The following is a 23,755-nucleotide window of genomic DNA, read 5'->3' on the forward strand; positions in this document are numbered from 1 at the left end:
GACACACTGCATTGGAATCTACCTCGGTAAAAAAATAGTCCTGTTCCCAAGTTTTTTTAAATTTTCGTTTGTCTGTGTGCCACAGCCTACTACGCTCCATCCTTGAATCCTCTCACTCACTGGTCTTGGGCGTTATCGGGTAGCTAGGAGCTGACTGGAGCTCAACAGCGCCATCCTATGGCATTATTTGGTAGTGCGCCAATAAATAATTTTCAACGAGAGCTTCCGATCGTTTATGGTGGGACAGTGCGGGAAGGCACGGGCCAAATATAATCGGTCGCGGGCCAAGTTTGGCCCGCGGGCCCCAATTTGGGCAGCCATGCCCTAAACCTACAACACTCCTTTCACTTTTTTTTAAAAGAAAGTATTACATTATGGGAGCAGTTCTGTCGCATAAAACAAAATCCATCCAAGGTCTCTTCTTCTTCCTCCTCCTCCTCCTCCCCCTCTTCCTCTTCTTCTTCTTCTTCTTCTTCTTCTTCTTCCGGTGCATGCTGGGAGATTTCGGAGTGTGAGCGAAAGAAAAGAGCGACGTTATATAGTTAAATTTTTTCCGTTTTTACTTGTTTATGGGTGTTAGTTTAATATAGTTTATCGGTGATAGTTTACTTTGCTTAATTTTTGGGTCTTTTGGTGCTGTTTTTGGGGTGTTTTGCGGGCTTCTCCTGCCGGTGTCTCGCCGGCCGGCGTCTGACGCCATGGTGAATGGAGACTTTGCCAGACTCACTCGGAAGCACGGCATCAAAATATCGGCCGGCTTCCCATGCACTGTGGAGGATATCGGGCTGGCTGTGGGGGAGAAGGTCGGACACAGCAGCATTAAGTCCCTGGCGCGGATGAACAGTGCGGTCGTGATCTTTCTGGACCAGGTGGAGAAAGTGAACCGCGTTATCGAGACAGGCATCACGGTGAGTGAAATGTTTGTGCGGGTGCAGCCGCTGACGCTCCCTGCAACCAAAGTGGTTTTATCCAACGTCCCTCCCTTCATAACTGATGAGTTCCTCAGTAGAGAGCTATCCAGACACGGGAAACTTGTTTCTCCGGTGAAGAAGATGCTGTCTGGGTGTAAGTCTCAGTTACTGAAGCACGTGGTGTCTCTTCTTCTTCTTCTTCTTATATATTTGATTGGCGGTTGGCAAACAACTTTTTAGCAGCATTACCGCCATCTACCGTATTGGAGTGTGAGTCTGGGCGAAAATGCTCTAATCTAGAAAATAAATAAATGAATAAAATAAAATAAAAATAAAAAAAATAAAAAATAAAAGGAGGTATTATATCCTTTTAATCAGTCCTGTGGCTTCTAGATATTGGAAAAGGTACTTAAAGCACATCTGACTTGAGCTCTTCTGCAGAATTGTTTTCCTGCTTAACTGCACACTTTCAGAATCTAGTCCAAGGATGAGTTGCTGCCTCTCCTGGTCAAACCTAACACAATGCTCTAATACATGCTCCACGGTCTCAGTAGCACCACATACACTACACTTTCCGTCTGCATGCTTTTTAAAAACAAATAGCGTACTGTTCAGACCAGAATGCCCAAACCTCATCCTTGATATAATGTCCTCCTCTTTGGTGGATCTTGCTGTTGGTCTAGCATGACCAACCACCCCTTGGATGGCAAAGTACATTCTCCCAGTAGCTGCACCACTCCACTCACTCTGCCAGATCTCCCTGGACTTTGCCTTAACAAGTGTTTTTATCTCTGACTTGCTGTGGGCTATTTCTAAGGTGACCTCAGGGATCACACATGCTTTCTTAGCGTACGTATCCGCCAACTCATTCCCTCTTATCCCAAAGTGTGCTGGTACCCATAGGAAGCTGATATCAGTGCCTGTACTTATAATTCCATTCACCACCTGTGCAATTTCTAAAACAATGTCCTGTCTGGACTCCGACATGTTACTCTCAATACTCATTAAGGCAGAAGCAGAATCTGAGGCAATTAGCACTCCACTCCTTGGTCTATTCCCCTCTATCCAGGTCAGAGCAGTGAGGATGGCAACTAGTTCTGCGGTGTATACTGCAAGATCATTGTTTATCCTTTCGTTTTTGCACACCTTAATCTCTGGTATTACAAATGCCACACCCACTTTCCCGTCAGTTGATTTTGAAGCGTCTGTAAAAAACACCAGTTTATTCTTGTACTGAGCTCTGATATGGCACTCAACCATTTCTTTGCTGAACTCCTCCTGCTTCTTCAACTCTAGAAGCATTAAATCTATTACAGGTTCCTTTAACAGCCATGGTGGTACAACTGTATATGTGATAGCTGGACACAGAGTAAGTTCCTGTAGGCCCAGAGCCTCTGCCTTTTGAGGAACCACCCACCCAAAGCTTCTACCTGGTTTATCTTTCTCCTGGCAGTGAGTTAACACAGGTAGACTGATGTGACCTTCCCTTTGCCCTCTGAGGTTAGCCCAATAGACTAAGGCCAGCTGATCTCTCCTTATATGCAGTGGCATTTCCCCCATCTCTACCTGTATAGCATTAACAGGAGTCGACTTCATTGCTCCACAACATAGTCTTAGGGCTTTGTACTGAATAACATCCAGTTTTGCCAGGAGCGTCTTAGATGCAGATCTGTAAGCCACACATCCATAGTCAAATACAGCCCTAATAATGCTGATGTATATCGTTCTCAAGGCTGACCTGTTGGCTCCCCAGTCCACCCCTTTCAGACAGCGCATGACATTCAGTACCTTTTTACATTTCTCAATCATTTTTTGCACGTGCACAGACCAGGTTAATCTCTTATCTAACCACAGGCCTAGATATTTAAAAAAGTTTACTCTCTCTAGCTCAGCGCCTGATAACTTCAGCTTCAAACCCGTGGGAATGTTCCTTCTGGTAAAAAACAAGGTTTTAGTTTTATCAATAGATATTCTAAATCCCCATTCTAGGGCCCACGCTTGGACATGGTCTACTGCCTGCTGCATTTTACGCACAATGAAATCCACATTTCTCCCCCTTATCCACATTGCACCATCATCTGCAAACAGAGCAACATGGACAGATTCCTGCACCTCTTTAAAGACATCATTAATCATGATCAGGAACAATATCGGGCTGATAATGCTTCCTTGCGGAGTGCCGTTTTCCACTGTATATTCACTGCTGAGCTCTTCATTAATTTTGACCGTGATTCTCCTGCCTGATAGGAAATCCTTGACCCACTGAAATATTCTACCCTTGATACCCATCTGCCTGAGTTTAATTAGGAGTCCCTCTCTCCAGACCATATCATAAGCCTTCTCAACATCAAAGAATACTGTCAGTACTGTCTCCTTGTTAACTTGAGCTTTCCTAATTGAGTCTTCTAAGGCCACTACTGGGTCCATGGTGCCCCTTCTCTGCCTAAATCCACTCTGGTAGCTGTGCAACATATTTCTCTTTTCCAACCAGTAAACCAACCTGTCATTCACCATTCTTTCCATTACTTTACCCAACTGTGAGGTCAGCGCTATAGGTCTATAGTTTGATGGCATCTTTGCATCTTTCCCAGGCTTCCTAATAGGGATTATAACAGACAGCTTCCATTCAGCTGGAATAACTCCCTCCACCCACACCTTATTGATTAAACCCAAAACCACCTCTTTCCCCTTATCAGTCAACTTCTCCAACATAATGTAGCAGATCTCATCCCTTCCTGGGGTGGACCTACCCACTTTCTTTAACGCCCTATTCAGTTCACTCAGTCTAAAGGGCGTATTTAGCGCATCCTCCTCCCCCATCTCTTCCTCTAACATATGCCTGTAGCAATCTATTGTGATTTCTCTTCCTCTTGCCTCAATGGGAGTAAGATTCCCTGAACTGTGTACCTGTACCAGTGATTTAGCAATGGCCTCTGCCTTATCCTTACTGCCTACAATAACTCTGTCCTCTACCATCATTATTGGATATTCCAGCTCTCTCCTAATGCCTCTCATTTTTTTAATCATTCCCCATACATTCCCTATTGGGGTAGTTCTGTCCAAAGTTTCACAAAATGCTTTCCAGTACTCTCTCTTAGATTTTTTAACTGTATACCTCACTACCGCTTGACACTGCTTGTACTTTATCAAAGTCTCAAAGTTCAAAGTTTTCTTTAAAATTCTAAAGGCTTTGTTGCGCTCCTTGATAGCCTTCCTGCACTCTTTGGACCACCAAGGCACTATCTTTCTTACCTTACCTGGCCCATTTTTAGGGATAGCACTCTCGGCTGCCCTGATTACACCATTGGTGACTGTCCTACACATGCTCTCAACACAACCCCCTGCTGTAATATTCATTAAGTTGCGCTCACTAGACTCTGAGAAGGTTTCCCAGTCTGCTTCCCTTAACTTCCATTTCCCTTTCCTCACCACCTGTTCTCGTATTACTTCTACCTCAAGCACAACTACTACTGGAAAGTGATCACTACCCACTGTGCTGTCCAGTACCTCCCAGTTGCACCTGACTGCTAAAGTTTGAGAGACTATTGTGAGGTCAATAGCAGAGCCAGTTCCCTTTGCTACGTCTATTCGTGTGTGCGAGCCATCATTTAAACATACAAGCCCCACCTCGTCCAGAAACTCTTCCACAATGCCACCATTTGCATCATTTTTATCCCCCCACAGTGTGCTGTGAGCATTGAAATCCCCACACCATATTACCTTGTCACCCAGCCCCTCCCAGATCGCCACTAATTGCTCCATCTGAATTTGCTTACATGGGTTGTAGTAGTTTACAATGCTCACACTGCCCTCTTTAGTCCATACTTCTACACATAAAACCTCCAACTCCACACTTTTCCTCAGTTCCCTGAACTGAACTCCATTTTTTACAAAGGTGACACACCCCCCACCACCACAACTCCCCACCCTGTCTCTCCTAATGCTTGTGAACCCTTTAATTACAAAGTCTAGATGACTCTTTAGCCAGGACTCCTGAACACAAATAACATCTGGCACCTTGCTTAGCTCTTGGATAAAACCTTTAAACTCTTGCCCATTCGCAATAAGACTTCTGGCGTTCCATTGCAAAACCACTAAATCGGTTTTAATACTGGCGGAGAAGGAGTTAACTCTAGGGACTCGCTCAGATACAGGGCGTGGTTTATCTTATCCTGAGTCACCTCAAGACTCAGGAACTTACTTGCAGCTTTGACTATTACCCTTATTTTCTCATTCTTGGATTTTAGCCCCTCAGTACAATTGATCACGTACGCTATGAAAAGCACAAGCTGCTCCGAACTAAGGCTCGCATCACCCTGTTTTCGCACCGCTTCAAACTTTTCACGCTGCCCTTTATCTCTGTCTACCTCTTTCACAGCATCAGCGTAGGAAAGATTTGTTGTGGCTCTGACCTGCTGCACATTCGCAGCCCTTTTCCTCACTGGACAGCCACCATAGGCGGCTGAGTGATCCCCCCCACAGTTACAGCATTTCCTTACTACCCCCTCACCACACTGACCGTAATCGTGGTTACCCCCACATTTTCCGCATCTCTGCCTCCCGCTGCAGTTAGCCGCTATGTGACCATATCTTTGGCACTTAAAGCACCTCATCGGAGGAGGTATGAATTCACGCACTTTGAAGCTCATATAACCAATCATCACTTTCTCAGGAATGCGTAGTTCTTTAAACCCCAGCAACAGAGAAGTACTCTCAACCTTTTCCCCATTTCGCTTAGCCAGCAGTCTTTTAATAGTCAACACTGTTCCTCCTTTAATATTCTTTTTGATTTCCTCCAAGTTTTCACTCAGCGCCACTCCTGTAATCACTCCTCTGACTCCACGCTCTCCAAACTTCCTCACCTCTGCTATTTCCTTTTGACACACCACCTGGGCTTTCATAACTTTATCCCTCTGAGCTGCATCTTTGCATGTAACTAGTAGGGACCCATCAAACATCACACTCGCCTGTACAATTTCTCCCCAAGACTTCTTCAAACCCGCTGTTAAGCGGACCAAGCCAACCTCCCTAATGTTGTGGCCCTCCTTGAATTTCACAATCAACTTCAAATCAGTTGCAGGATCCTGTACGATTCTCCTTCTAACGTCCCTGCTCTTTCCACATTCTTCTTCCTCATCACGGTCTTTCCTCTTATTTTCCTCTTTACTTCCCGCTACACCACCCCACTGAGTGCTAGGTCTACCTCCATTACCTCTACCCCTACCTCCACTACCTACTCCACGTAAGTCTTCGCTAATCATGAATACTTCCGAGGACAGAAAGTCCTCTTCCATATCATCCTCCATGCCCTACCACTAGACTTGCCCAGACTCAGTCACAATCGGTTTATGCCAACACGCCAAAAAACTCCTTCGAAAAACCAACCCAGCACCTTCTTTGTCCCAAGATGCATTGGTGTTTAACCCCGTTAGCCCACGTGGTGTCTCATCGCAGGCAAGTCTATATGATACTTAACAATCGGAACGCGGAGCTCAACCTCCGTTTTCACGTTAAAGTAGATGATTATGACTACGTGATTTTTGCAACCTCATCGGTTATGAAGTGTTTTGGTTGCGGGGAAGAGGGGCACACCATGAGTGCCTGTCCGGGGCGCGGGGACTCGGCTCCGCCTGGTCCGGATGTCACTTCTGCCTCCGCGCCGGGGCCGGCTGCGGCCGGGCCGGTTGTAGTGGAGCAGCGGGCGGCTGCGGTTGCTGAAGGTGGGGTGTCTCCAGCGGCGGTGTCCGCTGGTGCGGCCGCCGTGGTGGTTGAGGGCTCCCCTCCGGAGGCGGCGGCTGCTGCTGAGGGAGGGGTGTCTCCAGCGACGGTGGCCGTTAACGCGGCTGCTGTGGTGGTGGGGGGCTCCCCTCCGGAGGCGGCGGCGGCTGCTGAGGGAGGGGTGTCTCCAGCGACGGTGGCCGTTGATGTGGCCGCTGTGGCGGTGGGGGGCTCCCCTCCGGAGGCGGCCGCGGCTGCTGACAGCGCCGCTGCAGCCGGCTGTTGCTGTGTCTGACGGGGCATGCGGGGGTGTTGCACAGGGTGTGGGTGATGGTAAGGATGTTCACGAAAGGGAGGTTGTGGTTTTGTGTAGAGGTGAAGAAAATCAGGTGGTGGGAGAAAAAGAAAAAAAAATAATTAAAAAAATGGTGAAAAAAACACAAGAAAAAACTGAGGTAATCGAAAAAATGGTAGAGACAGGTGAAGTCTGCCAAACACAGGAGGAAAATATGGTGAAAACAGGAGAGGAGAGGAAAACATGGGGTGAGCAGGTGGAGATTGCTGAGATGGAGGATGAAGAGGTGGCAACAGCAATAGCAACAACAAAAAAGACTGCCAATAAACGCAGAAGCACGAGGAACAACGCACCTACTCTTAGAAAGAGTAGCAAAGTGGTGAGCGAGGGAAAGAAAGGAAGAGAGCAAGGGCAGACAGATGAGAGTGAGGATGAGTGTGTGTCAGACGGCAGTGACGTGATAGGGTTCAGTGACAGTCAAAAGGGAAAAATGTACACAGCGGAAATGATAAAAAACTATCTACTGCAGACAAAGAACCAGCATGGGGTAGTTGTGGAAGACTATTTCCCTGATTTGGTTGTTTTTTGTTCTTCGGCCAAGTTCCATCTTAGTCGAAAAGAGGAGTCTGCCTTCACAGAACAGGAAGCTTGGAGACTAAAGAAACTGGTGCATAAAGTACGAAAACAAATAAGCAGCAATGAAGTTAAAACCCCTTATGTGTGTTTTATTTAACTTATTTGTTTTTATTGTTGTATGCACTACCTCACTCACAATGGACACTTTTAGAGTGGGAAGCCTGAACGTCAATGGAGCCAGAGAGCTAAGAAAGAGGGCGTTAATTTATCAAACAGCAAGTATAAAACATGTCGACGTGCTTTTTTTTACAGGAGACGCACAGCGACGTTGGTAACGAGAATGAGTGGAAAAAAGAGTGGGAGGGGGAAGTCATTTTAAGCCACAGCACCTCTCTCAGTGGAGGGGTGGGCTTCCTTCTCTCCAAGTCTTTTAATCCTGTCTCACTGGAGGTCGAGCAGTTTATCAAGGGGAGGTTGCTTTTAATAAAAGCAAGGTTTGACCTTTTTACGGCTGTTTTTATAAATGTGTATGCTCCAACAAACGGTGCAGAGAGGAAGCTGTTTTTACAAAAAGTGAATGATGTTTTAAACGGCTGTGCCACGGAGGACTTTTTATTCTTGGGTGGGGATTTTAATTGTACGGAGAATGCATCTTTAGATCGCAACCATGCAGAGCCGCATCCAGCATCCCAGCATGCTCTGAGGCAGCTGGTCCACTCCCACGGCCTAGTGGATGTATGGAGAAGGATGCACACAGACGATAGGCAGTACACCTGGTCCCACATCCGAGAGAATAGGATTTCATCAGCCAGACTAGATCGCATTTATTGCTTTAAGCATCATTTTAACACTTTTAAAATGTGCAGTATACTCCCTGCTGGTTTTACAGATCACTCTTTGCTTCTATGTAATGTTTTTATTAGAAATGTTTTACCGAGAAGTGCTTACTGGCATTTTAATTCGGTTTTAACATTTGATAAACATTTTAAAGAGGCCCTCACTTATTTCTGGAGTGTTTTTAGACAGAGGAAGGGAGAGTTTAGCAGTCTTAGGCAGTGGTGGGACCATGGTAAGACTGAGATAAGAATGCTCTGTCAACAGCACACCCTCAATGTCACACAGGACAACATCAGATCTATGAAAGACCTGGAGAGTGATATAGTGGAACTAGAAACAATAAGCGAGTCCACAGGAGATTGAGGATATATTGAAATCCTCAAAGAGAAAAAGATGGCTCTAGCCAGCCTGCTGGACGTTAAAGTTCAGGGTGCACTGGTCAGGTCCCGGTTTTTAAACATAAACGAGATGGATGCCCCCACTAGTTTCTTCTTTGGCCTGGAGAAAAAGAATGGACAGAGGCGGGTAATCCACTCACTGCTGTCAGACACAGGGCAGGAATTAACAGAGCCAAGCCAGATCAGGAGGCGAGCTGTGAGTTTTTATTCCACCCTCTACACGAGTGAATATAACGAGGACGAAACGCTGTCAGAGGAGTTTTGTGCAGAACTACCTCAGGTCTCTGAGGAGGCCAACTCACAGCTCGCAGGGCCGTTGACAACGCAGGATTTGCAGGCCGCACTGCAAGGCATGCAGGGACGGCGGGCTCCTGGTATCGACGGCCTCTCGGTTGAGTTTTTTAAAGCCTATTGGGACATCTTGTCTCATGACCTGTTAGACGTTTTTAATGAGAGTCTGGCCTCTGGCTCTATGCCAATGTCCTGCAGCAGAGCGGTGATCACGCTGCTGCCAAAAAAAGGGAACTTGCAGGACATCAAAAACTGGCGCCCTGTGTCTTTGCTGTGTGTGGATTACAAGCTTCTGTCCAAGGCTTTGGCCACCAGTTTGGGGAGAGCTATTGAGCAGGTCATCCATCGGGACCAGACCTACTGTGTGCCCGGCAGGTCCATGGTGGACAATGTTCACCTGATTCGAGATGTTTTGGAGGTCTCCAGCTCATTGGGCATTGATACTGGTCTGATTTCTCTAGATCAGGAAAAGGCTTTTGACCGCGTTGAGCACAGCTTCCTCTGGAAAGTAATGGAGAAGTTTGGGTTCAGCGCTGGTTTCATAGCTAAGATCAAAGTGTTGTACAATAAGATTGAGAGTGTGCTGAAGTTCAACGGTGGGCTGTGTGCTCCTTTTAGAGTGTGTAGAGGGGTCCGGCAGGGCTGTGCTCTGTCTGGGATGCTCTATGCACTCTCCCTAGAACCCCTCCTCTGCAAAATACGCTCTAAACTACAAGGGCTGTTTTTACCTGGTTTTAATGGAAGCACGGTTTTATCTGCGTATGCGGACGACATTGTTGTTTTTATTAGTGACCAGAGGGATGCAGACATTTTAACCAATATTGTGACAGATTTTGGTTCAGCATCGGCAGCGAGGGTCAATTGGAAGAAGAGCGAGGCCCTCGCTGTCGGTGAGTGGCGTGGCGGTCTCCCAGTTCTCCCCCAGGGAATGACATGGAAAAGAGATGGCATAAAGTACCTGGGGGTGTTTGTAGGGAACACAAATATAGTCCAGAAGAACTGGGAGAACGTCACAGAGAAAATTGAGGAAAAACTGTCCAAATGGAAGTGGCTGCTACCGCAGATGTCTTTTAAAGGTAGAGTGTTGGTTTTAAACAACCTTGTGGCATCCCAACTGTGGCACCGCCTTACCTGTGTAGACCCTCCCTCAGGCCTACTGGCCCAAATACAAAAGAGATTGGTAGATTTCTTTTGGGATGGGCTACACTGGGTGCCACAGGGGGTGCTGTTTTTACCTAGAGAGGAGGGGGGACAGGGCCTTGTCCACCTGGCCAGCCGAACAGCCACCTTTAGAGTGCAGTTTCTGCAAAGGTATCTTACCGGCCCGGCTGATTTGGTGTGGAGAGATGTGAGCAGCTGCATTCTAAGACGCGTGAGTAACCTGGGGCTGGATGCTGCTCTGTTTTTAACTGATTTAACCATTTTAAAGTTAAGTGGGCTACCTCCCTTTTATCAAGGTGTTTTTAAGTCTTGGGCCCTTTTTAACCATAGAAGGTGTCCAAAGACTGACTCTCTGCACTGGTTGTTAAAAGAGCCTCTGATTCATGGAGCCAGGCTGGACGTTAGCTGCAGCGAGACACCAGGACTGGCGGTGGTGCTGCGCAGATCTGGGACCCTGAGCCTTCAGCAGGTGGTGGAAGCAGCGGGGCCGGAGCTGAGCGGTGCCCGGGCCTTGGGTTCTCTGCTGGGTCTACACTCTGTCCGGGTGGCCCAGAGGATTCTGCAACTCTGGAGCCGGAGCCTCTGCGCTGAGGAGCAGAGACTGTTAAGGAGCTACGGACAGGGCAGAGCCAAACCGGACCCAACAGACCCTTTCCCGGAGATATACCTGAGCCCAGGGCTCGGAGAGCTGACGGGCCCCCTGCTCAAGGTTGCAAACCCAGAGAAGATGACCATACACAAAGCTGACAAAAAGACTATATACACGAACATTGTAAAAACTATTAACAAAAATGGACTGAAGGACAGGGCCTCCACTGTGTGGAGCACTAGACTGGGTGCCGGAAACGGACCAGGCCCACAGTGGAGGATTCTGTACAAACCCCCCTTAAAGAAACGTACTGCCGACCTCCAGTGGAGAATTTTACACGGCGCTATCGCCTCCAATTCTTTTATCTCTGTCATCAATCCTGCTGTCAGTAACAACTGTCCATTTTGTGGTTTTAGAGAGACTGTCTTCCATGTTTTTACAGAGTGCCAGAGACTCACGGGTTTCTTCTCTCTTTTAACATTGGTTTTTAGTCTTTTTAGTATAGCTTTTACAGAGAGCGTGTTTATCATGGGAGCGCCATACAAAAAGACAAGCAAGGAAAAGTGGCAGCTCCTAAACTACCTCTCTGGTGAGGCAAAAATGGCTATATACTTAAGTAGGAAGAACAGAGTGGAAAACAAAAAGGGACAAGAAGCAAAAGCGATCTGGCTGTGCAACATCAGAGCCAGACTCTGGCTAGAGCATCGTTTTTATAAAAACATCGGGGACTTGGAAGCTTTTAAACAACGGTGGTGTTATAAAGACATTGTATGTTCTGTGGTGAATGATGATTTGCACTTTACACAAGTTTTTAAGGCGTAGCTTTTTTATTTACCTATTCTAGGTAAATAGATTTTTGTTGTACTTGATGTAAACCTGTAATAAAGTGTTTTTGTAAAAGTCAAAAAGTCTTCTTCTTCTTCTTCTTCTTCTTCTTCTTCTTCTTCTTCTTCTTCTTCTTCTTCTTCACTACCCTGTACTTTTAAGTCTGGGAAATGTTTGGTTAGTGTGTATCAACATCAACTGATTTTAAGTAAAGATAATGAGCTGATGTAAATGCAGTTTGGTCATAGATATGTCTAGTATCTCCTGCTTGTTCTTGGGGGAAAGTGCAGAGCTTGCCTGAGGCGTAACATAAACAAAGCAGCTGGTCAATGGTTTGGTTTAATCAGGCAGTATTTGAATGTATACAATTGTCCCAAATTAGAGTGCAATTGGAGTCACACTGAATTATGAGGTTCTCTAATAAAAAGTGTTCAATCTAAAACAGCGCAGGATGAAGACCGAGGTCAATCTGTGTGCCATATATACAGCTCCGGAAAAAATGAAAAGCACACCGCAAATTGTTCTTAAATCTTTATCTCTACAAGTATGGCATCATTCCAGTGTCTGTTGAATTCCAACACAGAGAAAAACGGTCAGTAGTTTAGGCCTATAGAATACAATTAAAAAAATTAAATATGAACTCAAAGACATACCTAATAAAACCAGAGAAAATGATAATGCCGCTTCCGCGGCTGTGTACATCCACGCAATCTGCAATACATTTGTGACAGTTACAATGTAAAATATAGTGCAATAGTGTCTGGCTCTTGGCAAACATACCATGACTTGGTACCAGAGCCGGCCCGAAATCACAAAACACACTACACCATACCACAATAGCATTAACATAGCCTATTAATTAGTCGGACTTCCCGCGTTCAGTTAGACCTGAGCGATTCACTGATCATGAAACGTCACGTCATGCATACATAGGCTATAATGAACGTGTTGGCTCTGCTGCAAATTTGCGAAGTTCAAGTCTAGGCGCAGTCATGTCAAAAAGACCAAAGCCGTCTGGTGCCCAGGCAAGAAAAAGAAGGATAGAAGAGGAGAAACAACGGGAAAAAGACAGAGGTAGTGTGATGAATGAATAGTTCATCAATGTTAGCCTATAACAGGCTATTAGTGATTGGAGCACAGTGTTATTTTGGATAGCATACCTTTCCCTCATTCAGTAAATAGCTACGTAATGTGCTTCCACCATAAATACATTATGAATTCATAAGGGGAAGTTTGAAAGTCAATCCCGCTATTTGGCAAATGACCTTAATAATTTTGAGAAATGTGGGTTTTTTTTTCTCTCAAATTTCCTGCATGCAGATGCAATGCTTTCCTTATTTCTTTCCCCCTTTGTAATTAAAACTGCAACTATTTGTGTTTTCAATATTGATTACTCTTACATGTAAAGCAAACGGCATGCATTATGTGAGAAAGGTGATTGAATATTGAATTCTAGTTATCTTACTGCTTTTGTTGACGATAGGCTAGGTTATAATGTATTTTAGGCATTATTATTGTCTGGATTATACCATTGACACCTTTTTGTATTATTACAATGCAAGTTACCACCACCATTGGTCACAGTGTTTTGGTTTGTGTGTAAATAAATTAAATTACATAAAGTCACTTCAATTTGGTGGTTGCATTGATTGCGATAAAAGGGGCACCAGCTAAAATCTCGCCTAGGGCACCAAATTGGCCAGGGCCGGCACTGCTTGGTACCCATGCTATGATTATATTGTCACTGTACGTTTAACCTCCTACTTCCAAGTACCCCGGGGCGGTGCTCAACGTGGGCGGAGTCAGCATCTCCCTACTTCAGGCACAAAAAAGGGCAGGGTTTCCTCTAGGATTTTTTCTTGCGGGCCAAGTCTCCGAAAACAATTTGTTTTCCCGGACAAATTCGAAATTTACCGGTCATGATTCAATAACAGATGTTACAAAAGCAACTATAATGTTTTTTCCCCCAACCCCCGAAGTCTAAAGCCTGATTTAGCTCTGGTTCTTCGCCGGTAAAATATGCCGCTGTTGTTGTTGTTGTTGTTGTTGTAGCCGGTTTATGCCACAATAAGATAGCAAGTAGTCAAGGTAGTCAGATTAGTTTCCGCTGTTATGCTAATATCACCCGTCAGGCAAACTTTCATAACAGCGTTGTGTTGCCAAACAGCGTCAATTCAGACTGAAACACATTCACTATGGGAATGTTGTTGTTGTTGTGAGCAGCGTTGGGGAGAAAATCCGCGAAGTAAATGGTGATGTCATGACGCAGCACAGGGGCGGAGCCAGACTTTATAAACATTCGGGGCTTGAGCCCAAAGCTAACCTAGGAGGTTCGAGGCGTTAAACTGCATTAAAACACGTGGAAAACAACTGTCGTTATTTTCTGAGAAGAGAGAGGTATACAAACCCAATGTATAAAGTCCTGCATTTAACCTCTTTGTGCAGAAGCGCCCCTAGTGGCCCGCCGCCGTGCCCATTCGAAATAAAGATTTCGCTATATACTTCTACAATTATCAATATACAACCAAAAAAACCAAAAAACAACAGATCATTGTTACTAGTATCACAACGATGTGCATAGGTATTTTGGGCAACCTTAATGCAATTGTTAGCTAGAACGAGATAGATTTACCTAGCTTGGTATTTCGCTAATGTTTACACAGGAAGTAGCCTCCCTACAAACATACCTCTTTAAACATGTTTAGGATGCAAGTCAAGCTCAAATAAACTCAAAATAAACTGATTTACCTTCAAAGCATCTGAATAAGTGGTCTCAGCTGCATGAATATGTCCAAAAGGTTGTGTATTTGCTTGCTCACTTTATCGTGAAGAACAGTAACTGTGTTGTCCTCACTGCAGTGTAGCAACTGTAGCTATTGTAAGAAATAATAATCAATATTCAGAGTAACCACAACACAATCTTATTTTGAAATAGTTTATTATTGTAACCGGATATATACAACACTGATGACACTTGATGCCGGACGGGAGAAAACTGCGGGTTTGAGCGTTGGTTTCCTTAGCGGACAGAATCTGGATAAAGGGTGAATAGGGGAATTACTTGTGGTGTTATACATTACACACAATGATTAATTATCCTTATTGACGCTGTAATACCCTAAGGAGGGAGACGACCCTATGCCACGTATACGCTAAACTGACCGGAAGTACTGTTACGACCTGAGGCGACCTCTAGACAAAGAGCAATGCAACTAAGGAATCGACCTCTTTGGCTCGGACCCACGGACAGTAAACACCTGGTGAGCCCTATTCATTTGTTGGGCCTTTTCAAGTGTGTTCTGAGCTACTGAACTTTTGTAAAGCCTACTGCTGCATCCTTTTATTAAATACTCCTTTTAAAACTTATATGAGGAGCCTCACTTCGGTTTCTTTTAGATTGACTCCTGGACTTCGAATAAAAGAACATTTCCTACAACATACAACCAGCTAACTCTGATGCAAAAAGACGCCGAGTCGTAGTGAGCATTTTTCTTGCTGTTTACTGTGGCTTCCAACATCATCTTACATGACAGAGTGAAAACTGTAACAAAAGAATAAAGTTTGACTGTTTTAGCATAAATGTTGTAACTAAGTGTAGTCTTTCCTTTATAAACGGTATTTTAACATTAACCTATTAACCTAACAATGAGTTTGTACTTACGACATTGCCTCTAGTGCTAACAGCAGATGGATTTCACGTGCATACATTCAGATTGTTTACTTTCAACTCTACAGGAAATAGCCGTTCTAACCCCAAAACCCGGAACCGATCTACAGCTTGTCAAATTAAAAGTCCCTTAAACATTTTGCCTTAATGAAAAGCTAAAGATGTCCTCTATAAAATCCAAGAGTTGTTATTTGCTGTAAACTAACTCGTTTTCATAAACGACGGTCTGTGTCCCCTATGACGAGAGAACTCGTCTTGTTTACATAAAAACGTGGTCTCACTTGAATTCCTAATTCGTGTCAGGCTTCCCAGAAGTGATTGACACCTTTCTTAACGAATAGTATGCCTTCTTACCCAAACGTAGAGGGGTCATTTACCCTGATTGGTCTATCCATGTGTTCCCAAGGGCTTGGAGAGGTTATGGACACTTGCTTCAAAATTTTGGTTGTAGCTTCCTAAGAACATGTAGAATCAGGAAATGTAGTGTATGACCTGAAATTCTAACACACCATCCGTGGACTCACTGAAAACTACAAAGATAATAGGCGTTTTTTACTTTTTTGACATTTTGCTCTGTATATGATATTCTGAAATGTACACTTAATGAAGGAAATAAAGGGCTGGAGGCAAATGAATGTCTTGGCCCATTTGTCTTCTTCAATTTAAGCCCTCAATGACCAATGTGCTGCATGTAAAACTTTAGATAATGAATCTTAAATTCTTTAAGTACAAATCGCTCCAAATTAAGCTGGATTTCCCATCTGCACAAAAAGGTTTAAGAATTAAATGAACACTTTTATACTTTCCTTGTCTCCCCTTTCACCTTTATTTTCTTCACTTTCTCTTTCATTCCATTCTTCTGCGCATTCTTCCATTGTTGGAAACTGAAAAACAAATAACTATGTACATGTAAAAGCTACGAGTCATACAGAAATACTGTATATCTAACCTCTAAAGAAACTAGCATGTTAAGCATCTCCATTCTGTCCACTGCTTCTCTTCTTTCTTCACTCTCCGCTCCTTTCCTGCCCTATGTGAACTCTTTCTTCCATTTCTTCTTTCCTTTCCGACTGTTGTCCCTCAATTCCTTGTCTTCTTTCTCAGTTTGCCCTCCTATTGATGTCTGGGTCAGGACATTTTCTCCTTTACTTTTGTGGTGGCAACATAAGGCTGTACCTACGTGCTTTCAACTGAGCAAACCTGTCAATAACGTTGTCAGGGTTTATGGCATCCAGGTTGTCCTTTTCAACTGACATGATGGCCAGGTCGTTGAGCCTGTCTTGGCCCATGGTGCTCCTTAACCATGTGTGAAGACGACGTAAGGCGCTGAAGGAGCGTTCACAGCTGCTGACTGGAATAGTCAGGGCCAGTTGGAAGACAGCCTTCAGGGGGGGAAACATATCTTCATCAAGCATTGGGAATACAGTGGCTGTGTCAGGTACTGTCTCTTTCTCCATCCTTCTCTTGATGGAACCTTTAGCCACCAGGAGTTCTTCTGGCTTCAATTGAATCCTATAATGGGTAGCAAGGCTTTTGAGTGCTTCTTCAAAGAGAACGGTCTCTGTGGTTGGGCTGCAGGCTTGAATAGCTGACACAAGCTCTTCTCCCACACCTGAAAACCAACAGGTGAGCTCCTCTACCATCCTGTCCAGGCATGGATAAAAAAGCTGATGTCTGAAATCATCTGAGGTGGTCAGATTTGAGGTTGACCCACAGGCTGACTCCACCACGAAACCATCAAATCATTTTTGTTTCTGCCTGGGACCAACAGGGAGCTCGATGTCATTTGCCTCACTAAAGGCCATGGCCCTCTTGAACACATCTTCACCACCAGCGTCTGTGTGGAGCTCTGTCAGAGTTTGAGTGACTGCCATCTTGTACTGGACTGCTTTGCCCAAGCACAAACTTTCCCCTTGTAGGTACCGGTGTAACCCTTCAGTTATGCCGAGGAGTTTGGAGAACATCACCAGCATGTACAGTGTCCTCGCCATGCACAGCTTTGACTAGATGTTTATGGTTCTAAGGCAGGTTAAAATGGCAGGAAGGTTTAGCAACACAGCATTGGCAGACCTCACCTGGCACGCCCATCTTGTTGTGGAGAGCTGCAGTTCAGATGCCCTTAATCCGAGATGTTTTTGAATCTCTATGAAGTTGTTGTGGTTCACAAGGGAACTGCTGAAAAATGTGTATACATTCTCCAGTAGTTCAAAGAACGTGGTAGCGTCAGGTATGGCTTTGCACGTGGAGCACAGGACAAGGTTAAGGTTTCAAGGTTCAAAGGTTTTATTGGTCATATGCACAGCATATACAATGTATATGTTGGCAATGAAAATCTTATATCCCATGCTCCTCCAACAACTCAACATACATGGTGCAAATAATGGTATAATATATAGATATGTGTACTATAAACAGGTATGTATGGCAGATGTATAATATATATATACAGTGGTATGCAAAAGTTTGGGCACCCCTTAGGAAAACCACTGCATCAGTTTGTCACTTGCTGAGCTTTTGAAGCAGCAACTTCATTTTAACATATGTTATACCTTATGGTAACAGAAACATCTCAGTAGTGAAATAACTTTTATTGGTCAAACAGAAACATGTTTATGTGCATTCAAACAAAAATAGGCATGTGCATAAATTTGGGCACCCCTAAGAAATAATTCCATTAATATTTAGTATTGCCTCCTTTTGCTGCAATAACGGCCTGTAGACGCCTCCTGTAGCCACAGACAAGTCCCTTAAGCCTGGCAGGTGGTATTTTGGCCCATTCTTCCACACAAAACGTCTCCAGTTCAGTCAGGTTTCTTGGCCTCCGTGCATGGACAGCCTTCTTCAAATAAATCCATACATTTTCAATGATGTTAAGGTCTGGGGACTGGGATGGCCATTCCAGAACATTGTACCTGTGCTTCTGCATGAATTCCTTGGTGGATTTTGATCGGTGCTTAGGATCATTGTCCTGCTGAAAAATCCAACCCCGGCGTAGCTTCAACTTTGTGACTGACTCTAGAACATTCTTGTCAAGAATCTCCTGGTACTGTAAGGAATTCATGTGGCCCTCAACTTTAACAAGTTTTCCAGTACCTGTGCTAGCCACACAGCCCCATAACATGATAGATCCTCCACCAAATTTTACAGTGGGCAACAAGTTCTTTTCATTGAATGCAGTGTGTTTTTTTCGCCATGCATACCTGTTCATGTTATGACCAAATAACTCAATCTTGGTCTCATCTGACCACAGTATTTTGTTCCCAAATGCTTCTGGCTTGTCCAGATGTGCTTTTGCATACCTCATGCGACTCTTCTTGTGATTAACACTCAGGAAAGGCTTTTTGCACATCACCCTTCCAATGAGCTCTTCCTGGTGCAAAGTACGCTGGATTGTGGAACGGTGAACAACTACACCATCAGCAGCCAGATGTTGTTGTAGTTCTCTGGAGGTGGTCTGTGGCTTCTCTGTGACCATTTTCACCATCCTTCGCCTGTGCCTTTCCCCTATTTTTGTCGGCCTACCACATCTTTCCTTCACACGGACTGTTCCTGTGGCCTTCCATTTCACAACTACGTTTCTGACTGTGGAGACAGACAGTTTAAACCTGTCAGATAATTTTTTGTACCCTTCTCCTAATTTATAATGTTGGATTATCTTAGCTTTCAGGTCAGTGGAGAGTTGTTTTGAGGTCCCCATCTTGCCACTCCCTAAGAAAGAACCTAGGCCAGGCACAGCCAGCTATTACCTATGTTAAATAGCCTTTTTCATGATTGGTTCCACCTGTCTTTGTAATTGAAGGTCTAATGAGCTAATCAAAGCAATTTTGTGCAGCAACCTGTCAGCTATAAATCCGTACAGGTGTTGAAATGAATGCTATTTATAAGGGTGCCCAAACTTTTGCACATCCCATTTTTTGCATTTTATTTTATTATAATAAAACTATGTAATGCTACCCTAAGAATTTTGGTCTGGAAAACACTAAAACGTCTACATCTTTGTAGGAAAACAAATGTTGTTGCTGTGATCTTCTATTATAAAGGAAAAGCAAATTGTCATGAAATCTCAGAGGGGTGCCCAAACTTTTGCATACCACTGTATATATATATATATGTATGTGTGTACTATAAACAGATGTGAGTAGACATTCACAGAGCTCAGGAGTTCAGCAGTCTTATAGCCTGTGGTATAAAACTGTCTCTGAGTCTGGTGGTCTTGGTCCGGATGCTGCGGTACCGTCTGCCAGACGGCAGCAGACAGAACAGATTGTTACTGGGGTGATGGGGGTCCTTTAATATCCTACCGGCCTTCTTCCTACACCGCTGGGTGTAGAGGTCCTCCATGGATGGCAGCTCCGTCCTGGTGATGTGCTGAGCAGTTTTCACCACCCTCTGTAGAGTCTTCACGGTTGAGTGCGGTGCAACTGCCATACCAGGCGGTGATGCAGCCAGTCAGGATACTCTCGATGGTGCACCTGTAGAAGTTGCAGAGTATCCTGGAGTCCATGTTGAACTTCCGCAGCCTGCGGAGGAAGAAGAGCCGCTGTCGAGCCGTCTTGGATATGACCCTGGTGTGATGTGTGGTGAGGAGCTCGAGACACGGCAGCCATCTTGCATGGATTTGCCTCATGTGCATAGCAGCACATACACTGCTTCAGGGTGTTGCTCTCTCAAGCGGGATTGGTCACCCCCCACTGCTCCACTCATGACAGCTGCACCATCATATGCTTGTGCAACACACATCAGATCCCCCAAGTTATGCGACTCAAGCATCTCCTCCATTGCATCTACAATGGACTGTGCATTAAAGCCCTGTAGCTCCTGAAGCCCAAGAAAGCACTCCCTCACTATGCCCTCTTGCGTAACAAAACGCACACAGACTGCAAACTGCTCCGTGTGTCTGTCCCTGGCTTCGTCTGCCATCACAGACTACATCTTTGACCTTTTCATTTGTTTGATTATACCTTCTGTGATTTGTTCTGAATTGCAACTGATAATTTCCCCCGGAATGGGGGCATGATCCTAAAAAGTTGGCTTCTGCCACAATATTGAAGATATTGGCGCCTCTCTGATATGTCTGCTGCACTAGCAGTTTTCCGCTGCTCAATTACATCCCCTTGACTTTTTGTGCTTTTAAAGCTCTGCCAGCATGTCATGGTGGAGATGTGGAGGGCACTTTTCACGTTTATGTTAGCCTAAAATAAGGATAACCTATTGACATAACGGTAAGCTATATCAAATTCATCACGTTTATAACAGTAATGTTAATATATTCTAAAATAACTGAAATGTTACTCCTGTTGCTTAGTGTTGGCATTTCTTTTCGTAACGAAAACGAAGCACAAAAGTCTAGGATTTACATTTTGAACGGGTCAGAACACCTCTTTAAGACGGCGGTGACCGAGACATTTCACAAGCTCTAACGTATATTTACTGTAACGTTATGCTCAAAAACAGTCAAATCAGCTAACGTTAGCTAGCGAGCTAAACGCAGCTAATGTTACCGAGGTAGCCAACAGCAACCCTGGGCAACCCTGGGCTAAGTCACCTCACCAACTCACTGCTACTAGCCTAATGTTAAAGCTGCAAATTCACAAACCTGAAACATCTTTCCGCAATTCAAATTCAGTGGTCATCAATGCTGAATCAGATGCTGCTGCAGCTGTACCACTTTCTGTGGATGGCGACTTAGGTTGACAGCTCTTCTTGAAAAAACCTCTTATGTCCATATTCAAACCTACCGGTATGTCCTCCTAACGTTAGTAAGCTCACTGAGGTGACAGACTGATACGTACGTTAGCTACTAGAAAGCAAAGAATCTTAGTAGTCTTAGAATCTTAGAAGTAGCGCTCTAGAATCTTTGCTGGAAAGCTCGTTCACTGACAGACTGACAAGCCAACAATGTTAGATAGCGATACTTCCCCAGCAATAGAACTTCTGCTCCATCGATTTGCCGGTCCAGTCATAGAGACAGAGGGGAAATTACACAAAGTTGATGTTACCCTTAATTAAAAAACCTAAAAAAAGATTTGAGGCTTTTGAGAAAACATTCGGGGCTTGAGCCCCAGAAGCCACCCGCAGCTCTGCCCCTGACGCAGCACCAGTAATGTAGCTGCCAAAACACAAATGTGTAGGGATAGCCTACATTATCTAAGTGTTGTATGAGCATTATAACCAGACATTTTGAATGGCAGGTTTTGAATGTATCGTTTTTTTATACATTTCACCAGTTAAAAACCAGTAATTACCGGCTAACGGAAACCCTGAAACATGGATGTTAGCAAATTGTGATTCAAACTTTTCAAAAAATCCACTTTGCAGGTATCTTATGAGGTAGGAAGAGCATTTAACATGTTTCGTGGATCTCAGAGATTCACACATAACCAGTAACGGTTCATGTAAACATCCTTTTAGTGAGGCCCCCCCGAATGCTTGGTCTTGGCCTGAGTAAAGTGTCTCCAGCAGAGATGGTCCTTTCTCTGTCATGCTAGATTGACTCTTTTTTACTGCCAGCCTAACCTGTTCCAGCAGGGAGGCACACACTGTAGCCATGCTGCCTTGTTAGCAGCAGGCGGTTGGGTATCCCAGTTTGAGGCTGTCACCACTGGTTCAATAGATATTGATGCAACATTAGGTCGAGAGGTTTGAAAGAAGAAATAGTACAGGAGTTACCCTTCTGCACTGTTAGCCTTTACCTCTCATAAAGATTGATAGGTGTATATGTAAGTTGTTGACTGTCTTCTCTTTTTCTTTATTCCCAGTTTGGTCGGACAGAGGTGATCGATAACACACTGAACCCAGACTTTGTGAGGAAGTTTGTCCTTGATTTCTTCTTTGAAGAGAAGCAGAATCTCCGCTTTGATGCGTAAGTTGGAACATCACTTTGTTTTTCCTTGACAGCATTGACTTCTCTGTTATCTTTTTTATACCAGAGGATAACGTCAATCAATTATCTCTTATATTGCATCGCTGACTCATACCACGATTGTTTACAAACCTCCAGTCAGAGTCAATACCATAGATATATTTTCTCTGTCATTGCTAGAGAGTAAATACGCAGAATCACTCAGTATATCAGCAATGTCTGAATATCTTTGGATACTTTTGAAAAAGTCCTAAAACACAATGTATTGAAAAACAAAATATATTAATAAAAATTGTATACACTGTCAATATAAAATTATGCCTTCAACGTTTTGAGATTGTTTGTTGTTGTTTTTCTTAAATGGACATTTCTAGTACCATGTAACATTAATAACTTCAAGAAAATGAATATATTTATCAAGTGTAAATATTAAGGCACTTTTAAGGGTAAAAGAGAAGGGTAAAATGAAAATCTCAAAGTACAAAGTCTAAAAAAACAAATGAAATTGTTCTCTCTTTGGAATCATTTCAACAGATATATTCCTCTTTATTCGGTTGTCTGCATCAGTGGCTGAACACTGCTTATATGGCTCAATATCCCCACACCCACTGCAGATACTGGATTAAAGACCATCTTTGGGGTGAATGGGAATCAAAAGCTTTGTGATACATTTAGTACAATGACAAATTCAACATGAGGTAATGTGTACTTTCTGCATCAGTGTGGCTGCTTCGCTCCATAAAAGTCTGCTGAGTTCAAGTTTATCAGAGGAGTCCATATGGAAGTACTTCATTTTAGCATTTTCTTAAAGTTAAGTATTATTTACTGAGCTACATCCCCTCGTGCACCCCTCTCAGCTCTTTCCCACATTTTAGCATTTTTCTAAATGACTGGAGTGATGGATTTAGTCTCAGATCTAAGTGTGAAGTTAAACTTTATTGAGAAGAGACTCAAAGCAGAGACTGCAGGTAAAGAAAGAAAGACGAGGTAGGACAAACTTAAGAGTTTCACCGCCTTCATTCTTTCCTAGAATCGAAGATATAGAGGGGGGTCAGAGCAGAGAGCCAGCACGGGGCCAGGTTAAAGAAGAGGCTATCACATCTCTCCTATTGATCAGAGCTGCTCTCTACCCCCCAACCCCCCTGTGTGATCAATAACTGTACACATCAACAACACCAGGCTGCCACATTCACATAACTGATCCAATAGCAACAGAAACCACAGTCTGAATTGACATGTTTTTGTTTGTCTTGAAATGTCGAGAAGGGGACTTCCGTTGAAGACAGTGACCAACATGGCTGCTTAGCCCTTTGCTCGGCTCCGCTGAGCTACTCTGCCCCCATGCCACAGTTATAACACTTGACCAAATTTTGCTAAAACAGAGCCCGACAGAGATGGGAGCTCAAGGCGGCGGACAGGCAACACGTGCCGACGGGTTACATGCTGCTATTCTGACATACCTCTACTCCGACATTGACGTCTAATTGTCGGAGTGGCGGCATTTACATTTTTTTTTAAACGTGCCACTACTCCGACAACATTTTCTCCATTGTCGGAGTAGTGGCACTTTACTTTTTTTTCAAACATTCCGACATGGTGCGTTGGGTCTGCATAGCTCCACTTAA

At 44.2% G+C, this 23,755-nt stretch overlaps 1 protein-coding gene across 2 annotated transcripts in view; it reads left to right on the forward strand.

Moving 5' to 3' along the window:
* The window catches only part of LOC134882591 (copine-9-like), a 144,808-nt gene that overhangs the window by 42,035 nt on the left and 79,018 nt on the right, over positions 1–23,755 (forward strand). The window contains exons 1-2 of one of the 2 annotated variants that reach the window (XM_063910394.1): positions 14,645–14,861; positions 22,027–22,130. In XM_063910394.1, coding sequence (XP_063766464.1) covers positions 14,808–14,861; positions 22,027–22,130 — 158 coding nt within the window. In that variant the 5' untranslated portion in view covers positions 14,645–14,807. Of the gene's footprint in view, positions 1–14,644; positions 14,862–22,026; positions 22,131–23,755 lie in introns of those variants that run through there. The other variant, XM_063910393.1, reaches the window with a different exon arrangement.

Source organism: Eleginops maclovinus, chromosome 20 (genome assembly GCF_036324505.1).
Source record: "Eleginops maclovinus isolate JMC-PN-2008 ecotype Puerto Natales chromosome 20, JC_Emac_rtc_rv5, whole genome shotgun sequence".
Classification (NCBI taxonomy): Eukaryota; Metazoa; Chordata; class Actinopteri; order Perciformes; family Eleginopidae; genus Eleginops; species Eleginops maclovinus.